Source organism: Geotrypetes seraphini, chromosome 4 (assembly GCF_902459505.1).
Source record: "Geotrypetes seraphini chromosome 4, aGeoSer1.1, whole genome shotgun sequence".
Taxonomy (NCBI): Eukaryota; Metazoa; Chordata; class Amphibia; order Gymnophiona; family Dermophiidae; genus Geotrypetes; species Geotrypetes seraphini.
The window spans coordinates 197150700-197167700 of record NC_047087.1 but is presented as its reverse complement, the minus strand read 5'-3'; the positions used below and the strand labels follow the sequence as shown (position 1 = coordinate 197167700).

The 17001-nt window shown below is 43.8% G+C and overlaps 1 protein-coding gene across 1 annotated transcript in view; it reads left to right on the top strand.

Annotated features, from left to right (window-relative positions):
* Nucleotides 1–17001, top strand: part of CDH23 (cadherin related 23) — a 1673137-nt gene that overhangs the window by 1259149 nt on the left and 396987 nt on the right. The window contains exons 31-32 of the mRNA XM_033942780.1: nt 10755–11143; nt 14785–14886. Coding sequence (XP_033798671.1) covers nt 10755–11143; nt 14785–14886 — 491 coding nt within the window. The remainder of the gene's footprint in view (nt 1–10754; nt 11144–14784; nt 14887–17001) is intronic.

The following is a 17001-nucleotide window of genomic DNA, read 5'->3' as shown; positions in this document are numbered from 1 at the left end:
TGGTCAAAACCCAAAGAGTAGCAACATTCCATGCTACCAATCCAGGGCAAGCAGACACTTCCCCATGTCTTAATAACAGACTATGGACTTTTCCTCCAGGAATTTGTCCAAATCTTTCTTAAAACCAGCTAAGCTATCTGCTTTTACCATAACTTCTGGCCACTTCATTTTTAAGCTTAGATCTTTCCTTCCAAACAGAGACCTTTCTAGATGTCAAATTCAACACAAAGGAACTTCACACGGACTTAGCTGTGCAGGAAATGTGAATCTCCTCATACACCCACCTATAGTGCAAAAACGTGCAAAGGTCTGGTTTTTTTTTTTTTTCGATCACTAGATAGCCTAATGCCACACAAGCAGCACTGTTACAAAAGGTCAATGCTAAGGTTAACAAAGTTTCCTTCCTTGGACCACAAGGAGATACTGACAAACCACTGGAAGAGATCCCAAAACAACTACTCAGGCACAATACCCAAAGACCCACTCAGTGTGTGAACCAGTTGAGTGGAGTGGACTAACTGGGGGGTGGAAATGGGCCCGGAGTTTGCTCAGGGGAATTTCCCAGACCACCTCTTCCTCTCAACACATTGACACACTACCACCACCACCACCACCACCACTAGGAACACCTCACTGGGTAGGCCAGCAATGCTTATAAACTTTATAAAACACATTATTATATTTTTTTATAAAGCACATATTTTAACTGACCTCTCTGACATCCTCAGCCTTTCCATTCACAAAAATAGAAGGAAGAAAAGTTCCCATTTCCTGCTGTCTCATGTCCCCGGCCTATACAATATTTTTCTTCTGCAGACCCTTCAAAAGTCTGACCAAATCCTCATTTCACTTGCATTATAAAGTACTGAGGATGCCATCTCTCCCCAATCCCAGGTCCTAAAGTCTGAGACAGTAGCACAAACTGCCCGATTCAGGAAGAAAAATTTCGATTCAGCCTATTGAATTGGTTTTTCAATTCGATTTTCCTGCCCAGTTGGGTGATTTTTTTCAAAACTCCTGGTGGGTTTTATAGCTTTTTCACCCCCTTTGGCTTCTCCTAACTACACTGGCGCTGTGGTGTAAATAAAATAAAGAAACAAAAAGGACTTTTCCTCTCTCTGTTAAATCCTAGCTCACGTTTGCGGTCTAACACCAGCTCTGGCAGGATACACATTTCAAATCTGACATATTGTAATCACAAAACAGAAAATAAAATTAATTTTTCTACCTTTTGTTGTCTGGTTATTTTTCAAATCTTGTTGGTCCCAGGCTCTGGTTGTCTTCTGATAACTTGCTTGCCAGGGTCTCCTTCTTTCTTCATGCTAACCATCTATCTGCCATCTCTGTCTTCCCTTTCCATTTCCCTTCCCTCCCCAGGAAGTCTGGTATCTTTCCTTTTTTTCATCTCCCTCCACAGATCCACCTTTTCTTAACTACCCTTTCATCCGGCATCTCTCCCTCCTTCCCCACCACCCCAGGGCCCACCATCTCTCCCTTTCTTTTCCCAATTACCCTCCTATCCAGTATCTCTATCCCTCCTCCAAACCATCCCTTGTGTCCAATTTCTCTCCCTTTCTGTTCCTTCCCTCTCTAAATCCCATGGTCCATCATCTCTCTCCCTCTCCTCTATTTTCAGACCCATTATTTCTTCCCCCTCAAAGTCTGGCATATGCACATCTCTTTAAACACCCCCTTCCCTCTGTGTACTTCTACACCAGGGTCCCCCCCAAAGGCCTGTCCCCCCCCCTTGAAGGCCTCACCCCCCTTGAAGGCCTGCACCCCCCGAAGGCCTGCACCCCTTGTAGGCCTGTCCCCCCCCTTAAAGGCCTGCCTGCCTGTCCCCCCCCGAAAGCCTGTCTCCCCCCCATGAAGGCATGTCCCCCCCTTGAAGGCCTGCACCCCCCCAAAGGCTGCACCCCCACAGAAGGCCCGCACCCACCCCCGAAGGCTGCACCCCCCCAGAAGGCCTGTCCCCCCCTTGAAGGCCTGTCCCACCCCCCTGTCCCCCCCTTAAAGGCCTGCCTGCCTGTCCCCCCCGAAAGACTGTCTCCCCCCATGAAGGCATATCCCCCCTTTTAAGGCCTGCATCCCCAAAGGCTGCATCCCCCCAGAAGGCCTGCACCCCCCCAAAGGTCTGCACCCTCTTGAAGGCCTGTCCCCCCCTTGAAGGCCTGTCCCACCCCCCTGTCCCCTCCTTAAAGGCCTGCCTGCCTGTACCCCCCTTGAAGGCCTGGCTGCCTGTCCCCCTCCCTGAAAGCCTGTCTCCCCCCATGAAGGCTTGTCCCCCCCCCTTTAAGGCCTGCATCTCCCCCTGAAGGCTTGTTCCTCCCCTTGAAGGCCTGTACCCCCCGAAGGCTGCACCCCCCCAGAAGGTCTGCACCCCCCCCCCGAAGGCCTGCACCTCCTTGAAGGGCTGTCCCCCCCTTGAAGGCCTGTCCCACCCCTTGTCCCCCCTTAAAGGCCTGCCTGCCTGTCCCCCCCTTGAAGGCTTGCCTGCCTGTCCCCCCCCAAAAGCCTGTCTTCCCCCTTGAAGGCTTGTCCCCCCCCTTTAAGGCCTGCATCTCCCCCTGAAGGCCTGCCTGCCCGCCCCAACCCGAAGGACCGCTCGCCCCCCCCTCCCACCCCCTGTCCGGTTCTTCCCCTCTGGCCTCCCCGCACCATTTAGAGTAGAAGCAGCCTGCAGCAAGATCGCGATGTCAGCGATCTTGAGCTGCTTGTGCTGTCCTTCGCTGCGGACACGCCCCCCTCCTCTGACGTCAGTGGAGGGGACGGGACCGCGGCGGAGGACAGCATGAAGCAGCGCAAGATCGCTGACATCGCGATCTTGCTGCAGGCTGCTTCGGAACTCTTAATGGTGCGGGGAGGCCAGAGAGGAAGAACCAGACGTCGGGGGGGGGGGGGGGAACGGACGCCGGAGCACCCCCTCAGGGCTCGCACCCGGGGCGGACCGCCCCTCCCGCCCCCCCCCCCTTGGTACGCCACTGTCCTATCCCTTCTCTCCTCCCCCCCCACCTCCAAGGAGGTCATCCTCTCTCATGCTGAAGCCCAGCAGTGGCAAATGTGCTGAATCTAATGTGTTTCTGTGTGTGTTAGATGATTGTAATCTGAAAATAAAATATTATCCATTTATAAATCAAACATGATTTTTATGTTCAATTTTGGGTCTGTTTACCTCAAACGCAGTACAGTTTTGATGTTTTTGTCTTGCTGGCATCTGTCAGATTTTGATTTTACTGTGTTATTGATTTATTTGAACACCAACAAATTATGACATTTTAACTCTTGGAGTCCAGGATTTGGTTCCACTGTTTTGTTCCATACCAATTTTTAAGCAAACATTCTTTGACATATACACTTGTATATGTGATAGTTTTTATATCACAAGGGCAGTGATTTATAAGTTACTGTCTTCACATGCTTAACAGTATAGTCCTCACTTATTGTATCTTTCTCTACATGTGCATCCAATAGAAATCTCAGCCCAGGGCTTTTTTTATTTTATTTTATTTTGGGGGGGGGGTTGTTTCCATTTTTTTGACCAGTGGCTGTGCAGCATTCCAACATCTGGCCGGGCACGGAAATTGACCTTCATGGTGCACACACCATTGAATCAACATATTCAAACCAATTTTAAATACATTCTAACATTATATTAAATTTGTTTTCAAACTCATTTGACTAACTGTAAACTCTAGTGCAGTGGCCACTGTTCCCTCTAAACTGAGGAGTCCTGCAACTGCATTGTAACCAGCAAAGTGTGTGTGTGTGGGGGGGCACTTCCCACTTTGATATTGTATTTTCAATTGCTAGGGACAGGCAGGTTCCCTGGAATCCTGCAGAGCTTCCCTATTGAAAATGTTAAGTGAAACAGCACTCCCTGATGGCAGAAATATAGGTGGAGGACTCCTGCTCAATTTATTTATTCATTTATTTATATACAGGTACAGGTGCTTTTATTTGATATACCACAAAGTTACAATAAATAGTGCAATACAGTAAAACCTTGGATTGCAAGTAACTTGGTTTGCAAGTGTTTTGCAAGACAAGCATAACATTTTATTAAATTTTAACTTGATATACAAGCAATGTCTTGCAATACAAGTATATACAGTATACACACATCACAACTGAGCCGATGGTTCTTCTATCTCTGACACTGCAAGAATGTAGTGACTGTTTTAAACAAGCAAAGTCTTGCAACACATCACATCATTACAACTGAACTGATGGTTCTTCTCTCTCTGATGCTGCAGGAATGTAGTGACTGTTCAAAATGAGTGAGGTCTTGCAATACAAGCAGGTATAGTATTTTGTATTAATGTTTTTGGGTTGTGGAACGAATCATCTGAGTTTCCATTATTTCCTATGGGGATTATCGAGTGATTTGGATTACAATCATGCTTCTGGAACGAATTATGCTCGCAAACCAAGATTTTACTGTATTTGGTTTTATATCCTGTCCTCCCCAAAGAACTCAGAACGGTTTACAGTTTACATTTATAGTAGTGCTGCCCGATTCAGGAAAAAAAATTTTGATTCGATTCAGCCTATTGAAACAATTTTTCGATTCGATTCAATTCAATTTTGGGTGTAATTTGTCTTGCGAAAATGATGAAAAGACGAGGCAGAGTAGCTGCTTTAGCCTGGCAGCCAGGATCTGCCTTGATGAGACAGGGGGTGATAACTGGATTCCTGACATCTTCATCATGGGGCAAACCGGCTGTGTCAAATCATAGGGAGATCTCGGCACTCGGGAGCGAAACCTCGCTCAGTCCTGTGGGATCTGCACCCCCTCTGCAGCCGCGAGACTGGGGAATAACGGCGACTCCACAGGGATAGGTAACATTGCCAATGGAGCTGGAGGGCTTGCCGACTCCTCAGGATAACCCGGCGGAGACAACATTTTCAGAGTAGGAAACTGAATTTTCAGCTGTTGAAATTACATTAGAGTCTCTTTGGACAGCATTAGACTCTTTATACAAATTATGTGCTGGAATCTTACCACTGGTAAATACTCAAGGACAGCGATTGGATAAATTTCAGGATGAAATGAAGGTTCAAGGAGAAAAAATTAATAATCTTGATCAACGAGTTCAAACTTTACAAGACTCGCAATCTATTATACTGCAGGACAGACTATTGCTTGCCAGGAAAGTGGAAAATTTCAAAAATTATACAAAAATGCTTAATCTTAGAATTCTTAACTTTCCTAAAGTGCTAACAATGTCTTTTAAAGACTTATTATATAAGTTTTTGAAAGAAACATTTAAATATACGGAGACTGGACTTCCTCCTTTACACAGAATATATTTTTTGCCAGTACCTAAACAGAAGTCTTCAGTCCCAGTGGTTCCTTCTGAAATTCCTAGTCTTTTAAATTTAATTGAAGTCCTGGAAACCTCAGGGGATGAAGTTACCGGTATTTGTCGTTCAACATTAGTGGTGACATTTGTCTTTCTGCAAGACAAAGAGGCAATTCTAAGGCTGTTTTTTAGGCTGAAAGAGGTGACCTTTCCGGACAGTAAGATCAGTGTTTCCAGACGTCTCAAAATCAACTCAAACCAGACGGAGAAGGTTTCTTGAATTGAAACAGTTTGTAATTTCATTGGGGGCCAAATTCCAATTGAGATATCCCTGTAAATGTAAGATCCTTTTGGATCAAAATTCTTATATTTTCTTTGAAGGAAAGGGAATAACGCTGTCTAATGTCTCTAAGGAAAATTAGGATACCCTTAAGTAGTTTGAAGATGTAACACTACCTAATTTTGTATGTTTTATTTTTCCTTTATAATCAATCTCTGTGGATATTGAATTGTCTCTCCCAGAATGTAGACTATAATAGAGACTGAGTATTGTTAATTCTTTTTGGGTTAGTTGATCCAAGTACTTTTGTTTTTTAGTTGTAATGTGGTAGAGTCTCTTTTCTTTTTCTTATATATATCTAATGTTTATGTATATATACATATATATAATGATAAATAAAGAATAAAAAAATAAAATTTTAGAATCACTCACTACATTTCAAAACATTAAAATTACTACATATTAATCTCCCTCCACTCAAGATTTAGCCACTCAATTTCAGACTAAAATAAAAAAGACAAAAGATGCAATTCTATCTAATATTCCCAACATGCATCACCAATCAGAACCCATACCTCATCACATCCCACATAGTACCTTGGCAAGATTCAATCACCTGTCCCCCCACCTACTTTCAAAACCAATTAAAAATCTTCATACCACAACATCCCCTACTGATCCTATCTCTACATCACTATGTAAATGATCTCTACCAACATTTTTGCCTTTCATTCTAGCTATGATCAATATGAGTTTTGCATCAGGTACCTTCCCTTCATCTTGGAAACATGCTTACTTATGGCCCAAAGAAAAGGACACAAAATCTGACATTTCTGATCCCTCTAATTATCACCCAATAGCTAACCTACCATTCATCTCAAAAATAGAGGAATCAATCATTCATACCCAGCTACAGGATTTTGTCATAAAAATAAATGCTCTTCACCCCTGCTAGACAGTGTTTCGACAATTTCACAGTATGGAAATTTCATTAATAGGTATCATTACTTACATTTATAAAGCTTTCGATCAATCAAGTCTCATTGATATCTTTAGATCTGTCAGCTGCCTTCAACCTCATAGAACATCTCCCTCCTTATTGACTGTCTGAAACAGATAGGACTTATTCTTAAATTTATTTCCCCATTGCCTACTATTTATTTATTCAATTTTATATACTGTTCTCCCAGGGGAGCTCAGAATGGTTTACATGAATACTTGAACATTTTTCCTTGCCTGTCCCAGCAGGCTCACAATCTATCTAATGTACCTGGGGCAATGGGGAGATTAAGTGACTTGCCCAGGGTCACAAGGAACAGTGTGGGTTTGAGCCCACAACCTCAGGGTGCTGAGGCTGAAGCTTTAACCACTACACCACACTTTCTCTTTCTATTCCTTTTTTTCTTCCCTCTTTTGGTTGTATTCTGAAGATTTACACAGATATCCCTATACATTTTTTCCTCTTCCATTTTCATATCAGGAAATGTAGTTCCGCCCCCTAACCCTCACTCTGTGTCCAGTGAGAATATGACAATCTACTCCTTGCATTTAGATTGTAAGCCGCTAAGGTCTTTATCACAGTTAGGAATAATAACAAATAAATGAAACTTGAGAAATACCCCTCCCCCAAGATTATTTATTCCAGGGCATCATGGCCTGGATCCCCAGTACAGAATGGCCCTTGACTAGAAAGCTCCTAATACAATGGCAATGGACCAATACTCGTAATACTTCCCTGGTACTGGGAAGGCATCCAGTAGTATCCTTTTCTTCTGTCACTGTCTTGAAAAATTGCAACAGCTGATCTGCAGCGTTACTTTGTGAGGCAATTCCGGGTATAGCTTATTAAATTTGAAAGCACTTCCTATATATGGACAAGTCCGACGGGGGACCTGTTTCGCCACTAACATGGCTTTCTCAAGTGTTCTCAGGACACATTATTTTGACATCCTGCCTTATTTGGGGCTATTGATTTCTGCTGTCAAAATAAAGTGTCCTGAGAACCCTTCAGAAAGCCACGTTAGTGGCGAAACGGGTCCCCGTTGGGCTTGTCATTACTCTGCACACTTTAAGATAAGTAAAATTTTTGCAGTTTATAAAAAAGAAGAAAAAAAAGCAATAAAATAATTAATGTATGACAGTTTAGAAATTATATACACAAATAAGGAGGTAATTTAGTCAGTGATGGAAACTACAAACCTTGAATGACTTGGTATTGGATTGAAATATCCTTATCCAAGTAGGTTTCTGAGACCATTCCTCTTCACTTTCTTTTGGAGTACCCTTCAATGGGATTTGTTTTTTATTTGAGAGGTGCAGCAAGGTCCCGTGATGACTGCATCTGCCGGCTCTGCTCCAGAACAAGTGACGTCAGAGGGGGGGGGGGACTGGCAGCCCGTGCTGAGTTGCAGGAAGGTCCCATGATGACTACATCTGCCGGCTCTGCTCAGAAGAAGTAAGTGACGTTGGAGAGGGTGGAGCGGCAGCCGCAGTCATCGCAGGACCTTGCAGCAACTCCCCGCATCTGCTGGTCCACCCCCTCCAAAATCACTTCTTTCGGAGCAGAGCCAGCAGCTGCAGTCATCACGGGACCTTGCTGCATGGCATTGGTTTGGAGGAAGAGAGAAAGGAGCATGGAAGAGTGGTGGAGGGAAAAAGAGGACAGGGTGGTATGGAAGGGTGGTGGGACAGGGTGGTATGGAAGGGTGGTGAAGGGAAAGAAAGGGGGCAGATGCTAATGGAATTGGTGTACAGGGAAGGGGGATAGAGACAAGGGGGAAGGATAATGGATGGAATTGGATTGGAGGGAAAGAAAGGGGGGCATATGCTGATCGAAGTGGGGGAAGGGAGAGGAGAGAGTGAAATGCCAGATCATAGGGTTGTGGGAGAGGGAAGGGAAGGGAAGGAGACAGATGCCAGACCACTGGAGGAGGGAAGAGAAGAAAATGGATGCCAGATCAATGGGGTGAAGGGAGAGATGGAAGGGGGAGGCATACAGTTTCTGAAAGGGGCATAGAAGGAGAGAAGTTGCCATATAAAAGGGTGAAGAGAAGGCAGACAGTGGATGAAAGGAAGAGAGTGACAAAAAGATGAGGCAAACAGAAACCAGAGAAGAGAAAGGTAGAAAAAAAATTCTTTTTTTTTGTGCTTTAGGGAACATGTGGCACTGTTTCAATGGTGTTGCACTGTATGCAGAATCCAGCTTCTTCGTGGTTCAGTTTAACCTTTGTCTATGTATTTCTATTTTATCCCCCCTTTTACAAAACTGTAGAGTGGTTTTTAGCTCCGGCCGTGGACCTCTGATGCTAAGAATTCTGTGATCATCTGAGCTGTTACTAACGTGGCTAAAAACCGTACTACAGTTTTGTAAAAGGGGAGGGGTTAATTTGTGATTAGATATTCCATACTAGGCGAAGGTGTTTTCTGTGTTCTGTGTATTCGAAAGACATGGTTTTCTGTTAGGATTGACTGTGCAGGAATGATCTCTACTAGTCTGGCTTGTTTAGTTTTACAATGGGTGTATTGATGTTGTACTGCTCACTGCAGTATGTAAGATGCTGCCTTTTCCTAGGTACACTCTTGTGTGACATGAGGATTGTTACTAAAAAAAATCATGTTTTTCATACAGATAGGGGGGTGTCAAAAAATGATGGGCCCCGGGTGTCACATATGCTAGGTACGCCACAGCCAGGTGGTATGGGGAGAAGGGGTCCACTGGAATTCCAGGAGTGTCTTTGTAGAGGGGAGAGGGTATCAAGGGTCCCCTGGACTGTTAGGGAGGTTCTTATAGAGCAAAGGGACCAACTAGAGCAATGCTTCTCAACTCAACATATGCATGCAAATCTCCTCATTGCATGCAAATCTTTCTCATGCATATTCATTGTAGATATCCTGAAAACCTGATTGACTAAGTGTGCCCCATGGACTGAGTTAAGAAGTAGAGAATGACACAGGGACAAATTTTTCATCGTCACTACAGGATCTCATTCTCCCGTCCCATCCCTGCGAGTTCTTTTCCTGCCCGTGTCCCATTCCTGCAAGCTCCGGCCTCATCTGCACAAGCCTCAAACACTTTAGAATCATAAGTGTTCGAGGTTTGTGAGGTTAAGGCAGAGCTTACAGGAATGGGACAGGGACAGCGACAAAACTCGTGGGGGATGGGACCGGGAAATTGAGTTCTTGCGGGGACGGGGGAAATATTTGTCTCCGTGTCATTCTCTATTAAGAAGCACTGGCAAAAAGGGTCATGCGGGATAAGGTTTTGCACCTCACCTCACATAATCCTTTGCTCCTATGCTGGAATCTTTCTTCCTGCCCAGAGCTGTAGTAAAGATTCAGTGTTAGGGAATTTTTAAATATTGTGCCGAATCCAGCATGCTTCTTTTTTACATTGGGGGCGACATCAGATTTGATGATTGTACTGTTGATTTTTCCATGCTAAAATTCTTACCACATTGGGAGTAAGATTATTATGGGAAAATTAGAAATAAACCACAGCACCAAAGGATAACATGGCGAGTGCAGCTTATTAAATCGACCTCGGAATGCTAAATGGTACAGAGGTGCCCAGGCCAAAGTTTTCAGTTCATTTGACTTTTATCCCCAATTTTCAGACAACTTTTCATATTGTTTAGTACATTTGTTTTAATAAGTTTTTTTAAAGAGCCTCAGTCCTTTTTTTTACTGTAAAGTTAGTTCCCTGCACTTTAGTCAGATAAGGATTTTTCTTATTTAACTAATTTGAATTATATATGTTCTACTCTTAATTATGGATCCAATAATATTGAGGACTAGTGTGAGATTAGCTAGATTAGAAGTTCCTTGTAGTAATATTAATTTTGGAATTTTAATTTAATATGTTGTTTGATCTCACTTTACTGTACAAGATGAATACGCTTGGAAATATTGTAAAAAATTTTATAAATAAAAAAAAAAAAAAAAAAAAAAAAGAGCCTCAGTACTTTTTTTACTGTACGCAAATCAATAGCATATTCATTGAATTCATAAGTTAGCACACATTAAATCAATTTTGAGTGCACTAAAAGTTTTAAGATGCGCTAACAATACCAAAACATACTACCGTAATAAAGGTGCATCCCTGTTAAACAGAAGTTTCCAAAAGGAAGATGAAATAGACTTTTGCTTCACTTCTTTTTCTCTCTTTCTCACAGGTAATGGAGGTCTGGTGATTTATAGGATTGTGTCCGGCTCGGATGGGAAGTTTGAGATTGACGAGAGTACAGGCCTCCTTACTACCATAGATTACCTGGACTATGAGACTAAAACCAGCTACTATATGAACATCTCAGCCACTGACCAGGCACTCCCCTACAACCGTGGCTTCTGTAACATCTACATCACCCTGCTGAATGAGCCAGATGAGCCGGTGCAGTTTTCGAACGTAGCATATGAGGCTGTTATTATGGAAAACATTGCAATGGGCACTGAGGTGGTGCGCATCCAGGCACGATCCATTGACAATTTAAACCAGCTCACTTATAAGTTTGATTCAAGCACCAGCTCCCAAGCACTGGCACTTTTCAGGATTGATGGAATCACTGTAAGTTATGAAGGATATGGGAACAAAACCTGTCCTTTTCTGATGTAATTGCAACGTCATTGTAGGTCAATGATGGGACACTGTGCTTTAGGTATAATGAAGGAACAAGGTATATGTGGAAGGCATTGAGACTGTCAAGTTTAGCTTATGTTCTACAGTATTTAACAGTAATATCAAGATCAATTCAGCTCTATCCCTTAAACTAAATATTTAATCCATTTCTTTTGCTCCCATGTTCATAGGAGCTAACTTTTCATAATGATTGGGAGTGTTAAATCCAACAGAAATTAGCCCTCCCTGGACACAAAGGGGCAAATTCTATAAACTGCATCTCGATTGTAGGTGGCGGTAGGCGTCCTACCGCTGTCTAGCAAGCCAATCGGGACGCACATTTTTTTTCTTTAAAGCTCCGAGGAGGGTTGGCTACATTGTAGGTGTTTTCGCGAGCCTAGGGAGGTGTGTAGGTTGCCTAAGCTCACCTAAGGCTAGGCATGGGCATGGTTTCTCCCATAAGTGGCCTTAGGAAAGCTTAGGCAGTCCTAGGCATCTCCCTAGGGCCACACAAGGCGCCTGAAATGTAGACCAGCGAAATGCTGGTATACATTTCAGATAGACGTGGCCGCTAATCTGATCTCCCGGCCACGATCGGATTAGTGGCCGCAGCAGGGAACCTGTGCCCCCCCCCCCCCAACACACACAACATACACACACACACAAAGACTACCAGCAGGAGGGATGCCCGATCCCTCCTGCCGGAATCCCCAAAACCACCCCCCACCCCCGAATGTCCATGGCAGGAGGAGTGCCCAATTAATCCTGCTGCCACCAACCCAAGACATCCCCCAGCAGGATGGATGCCCAGTCCCTCCTGCCGGATCTTCCCCCCCACACCGAGATATCCCCCAGTAGTCTTCAGGGGGGGTTCAGACAGGTTACCTGTCCTAAACTGATCATGGCAGGGAGATTCCCTTGCAATCAGCTCAGCGACATCCCGATTCTATAACCGGCGCTTGTGACATAGACACCAGTTAGAGAATTAAGGTGTTAGGCGGGCTTAGGCGAAGACAGATGCGATTCTATATAGACGGCTTTTGAGACTAGGCGTCCTATACAGAAGCTGGCCCAAAGAGTTTGCTCAATATTGGGGTTGTTACAGTACCCACAGAACGGGCTTCTATGTCCATGTTTCTCAGAACTAGCTGAAAATATTTTGAAAGTAATTTTTGAAGGCAAATGTGACCTTCAGTGCATGTCTGATAGATAATAATATATCATATCATTTTCTTCATCATTCTTTTTATTCCATGATTTAGTATAAACACATACAAAGAGCGTTTACCATGTAATAAAATCCACAGTGATATAAAATAAATACCTTCCCATATCACCTCTTGTTGCCTGCTGCATTATAAGCTGCTGTAAACATGAAGGCTTTGGAGGGCTGTTCTCAGATACCCATGGGTGCCCACAGGGAATGTTATTAACCCATTAACAGATTTCTGTTAATGGGTTAATAATATTCCCTGTGGGCACCCGTTACATTAACAGGTGCTAGAATACTGTTCACCCTCTATGTTGCCCCTTCCATTCACTGCCCTCTCTTCTCTTTCCATCCAGTGTGCGCCCCCTCTCTCTCTGTCCCATATGGCCTCTCTCCATCTCCTCTTTCCTTTTCCCTTGGTCTGGCATACCTTCCTCCTTCCCTCCATGCCCTGCCATCTGTTCTTCCCTCCAAGCCACTCTCCCCTGTGCTCACTTTCCTCCTTCAACTACTTCATCGGGCAACAGCAGCATTTACAATTCATTGCTGTTGCTGGCTTCAGGTATTCCTCTCTGGCGGGTCCTGTGTTCATGAAGTAGGCAGGACCTGCCAGAGAGGAAGGCCTGAAGCCGCAACAGCAGCGAATTGTAAATGCTGCTGCTGCTGCCTGAAGCACCCGAGGCAGACAGTTCTCTCCCCTCCCAGCCCAACCCCCGCTGACTTTGCAACCCTCCCGGCGAGATGACTTTAATAGCAAACCTCCCTCCAGCGTTGGCATCCGAAGCACGCTAAACAGGCTGGTTCGCGGCTTTCTTCTGCTGTTGAGTCTATCTGTCGCATCATTGATGACATCATTAGTGATGCGGCAGAGGGACTCAACTGCAGGAGAAAGTCGCGAAGCAGCCTGTTTAACGTGCTGCGACTGCCAACGCTGGAGGGAGGTTTGTGTAGAAGCGATATGTGTCTATGTGTCTCTTCTCCTGCAGTACCTTTGCAGCACTTTGCTGCGGCACATCCTCCCATCCTGAGTCTGTTTCTCCCGCTTTGTGTAGCCGCCGCATACGCACTCTGGCCACGGACCTACAGATCAGGGATTACAGATCACGCAGGTCTGAGTGCGCATGCGCGGCTAGCATTTTATTATATAGGATATTGTGCTCTCTGGTAAGAAATGTAATGAAATATATATTTGTAAGTAATGAAATTTCTATTGCTGGCCCTGAAGCAACAATGGAGTCAAGATGTTGTTATATATCAAGTTCTTCTTCTCAATAAAGAAATAATTTTCTTAAAAAGACATTTTGAATTAGTATTCAAATTTATCAGGTGCTGCTAAATGTATAAAACCCTAGCTGTAAATTTTCAGCAGACAGTCCTATTGACTATACCCTCTAAATGCTCTGGGCCAGCATTTAAAAAAAACAAAAAAAAAAAACCACCAGCTAGACTGATTATTGCCCTGTTTTGTTTTACCATGCTAGTAAAAATCACCTTTGCTCAAGTCCCATCCCCCTTCCCCCTCCCCCCTTTTTTTTCTCCACATCAGTCTAAGAACAATACGGGTAAAGGGAATATTCATCAAAGGGCACTGTGGAACGGATTCTGCAAACAGCACCAGTATTGTCCACCACCTCCAAAACTGGCATCGGTCGTGTGTCAATCATGTACTGGCACCGGACGCAGAATCATGGCCACATGTAAAGTAGACACCAGAAATGTAGGCCAGAACATTTCTGGTGTCTACTTTAGATGAGAAGCAAGTCTAGGGGCTCCTACTGGTGCCTACTGTCACTTCCAGTGCAAACCACACCCACTTTGATCATAGGCACTGTGGATGGGACATTGGCACCTAAATTTTTTTAAAATTAGTTTTTAATTGGTTTTAAACGACACAGTCAACTACCGTGTCGTTTATTACCAATTAAATAAATTTAACGGTTAGTGTGTGCTAAGTGCATTAGCGTGTGCAATCACGTTAGCACACACTAACCGTTAAAGATGTCCGCTATATTCCTATAGCTTAGCACCCTTTGCTGAATTCCTCCCTCAGGTGTGTAATTGCATAAAATAAGGCCCTGTGGTAAAATAACATTGACCCATGTTGATAACTTCCTCCCTAAAAACCAGGCTCCTGCACCGAGCTTTCTAGCAGTTGATGCTTCTCTTAAATTGTGTCTTCCACACCAGGACCCCCAGATCTTGCATTTGTTATTTAAGTAGTTTCTTATATGCTATTGTTCTTTCAAGAGTTTGGCAAGTTTCATCTTTGGATGCTGAACAGTGGTACCATATTACTATTCTGTTCTTAATATAAAGCCTTCAGTTACTTGAGCAATGACTGTTCTTGGTCTGATCGGCTACTTTTTTCTTGGCCCTCAAGGGAATTATTGCAGTGAAAGGTCTGGTGGACCGTGAAAAAGGTGACTCTTATGTCTTAACAGTAGTGGCAGATAGCGGTGCGCCAAAGCAAGACTCAGCTGTGGTGAGTAAATGTTACTCCAGTACAATGCCCACTTACCCTTTAATTCTATAAAATGTGCTGAAAATAACACACACTAATTTGGGCTTGTATCCAATTTGTGCGCACAATGTAATTGAATAAAAAATTAATTAACACCAATAATTGGCGTTTCCACAAGCAATTATTGACACTAATTAGAATTTACAGGTTCTTCACATAAATTTAGGTGCGGGATCTGAGCCTAAATTTTATGTGTGAGTCAAAAAAGGGGGCACAGAAATGAACAGGTCATGGGTGGAATGGGAGCAAAGCAGGGGCATTCCTTTATGTTATTTATTTATATACTACTTATAACCTATGTGGTGTACATTCAGGCACTTAAGCATTTTTCCCTATCTGTCCTGGTGGACTCACACTCTATCTAATGTACCTGAGGCAATGTGAGATTTAGTGACTTACCCAGGGTCACGAAGAGCAGCATGGGAATTGAACCTACAACCTCAGGGTGCTGACCTACAATCTCAGGTAGACCACTGTGCCACTTTAAGCGTGACTTATAGAATGCTGTTTTTTTAATGTGCTGATTTTTTAGGCGCTATATATAGAATTTACCCTTTAGGAGGTAATTGTATTGCAGTGTGCCCATATTTATGCACCCAGAGGCTGCCTATGTGGCGACTATTTTAAAAAGGAAAGTAGACATCTATTTTCCTTTATAGGCACCAGCGTAACTGGGTATATACATGCATAGGCACCTAGGCATGAGCACTTAATTCATCCATAGAGCTGGTATATGTGTGTGCATCTTACATACTAGAGATATGTACATAATTTACAATATTTTATAAGAACATAAGAAGTTGCCTCCACTGAGTCAGACCAGAGGTCCATCTCGCCCAGCGGCCCACTCCCGCGGTGGCCCATCAGGTCCGTGACCTGTGAAGTGGTTTTTGTCCACTTTTATAACCTACCTCTAGTTCTATCTGTACCCCTCAATCCCCCTATCCTCTAGGAACCTATCCAAACCTTCCTTGAACCCCTGTAAAGTGCTCTGGCCTATTACCTCCTCCGGAAGTGTGTTCCATGTGTCCCCCACCCTCTGGGTAAAAAAGAACTTCCTAGCATTAGTTCTAAACCTGTCCCCTTTCAATTTCTCCGAGTGACCCCTAGTGGTTGTGGGTCCCAACAGTTTGAAGAATCTGTCCTTATTCACTTTCTCTATGCCCTTTAGGATTTTGAAGGTTTCTATCATGTCCCCTCTAAGTTTCCTCTTCTCCAGGGAGAACAGCCCCAGCATTTTTAACCTGTCAGCGTATGCAAAATTTTCCATACCTCTTATCAGTTTAGTCGCTCTTTTCTGGACTCCCTCGAGTACCACCATGTCCTTCTTGAGGTACGGCGACCAGTACTGGACACAGTACTCCAGGTGCAGGCACACCATTGCACGATACAGCGGCATGATGACTTCCTTCGTCCTGGTTGTGATACCCTTTTTGATGATGCCCAGCATTCTGTTTGCTTTCTTTGAGGCTGTCGCACACTGCGCCAATGGTTTGAATGTTGTGTCCACCATCACCCCCAGACTCCACCTAGGTGCACAACTACCTATAAAATAAATTCTATGTAAACTATATCGGATCAATACTGTAGCACGGTTTTTCTCTAACACTCATAGGAATTCTATGAGCGTCAGAGCTGTTACCACCATGGCCGGCACTAAAAACTGTGCTATGGTTTTGTAAGAAGGGTGGAAAGTGATTTAACTGGACAGAAATGGCTCTTGGCCAGTTAAATCACCTGTTTGGGGCTAACTGCTAATTTCCAGTAGTACTTAACCACTTAGTGCTGCTGAAAATGAACAGTTAGCACTAAAACTAGCTATTTTGGGAGAATTCCAGCAGTTATCCACTTAAGTGCCAATATTCAGCACTTAACTGGCAGGGTATTCACATAACATAAGAATAAGAATAGCCATACTGGGTCAAACCAGCGATCCATCTAGCCCAGTTTCTTTATTCCACAGTAACCACATAAAACACGCTCATATCTTTATGCAGTAACCCATAGCCAGTTAAGTCCTGAATATCACTCTTAACTGGTTATGGCGTAGCTGGCGCTACAAACCTGGAAATTCAA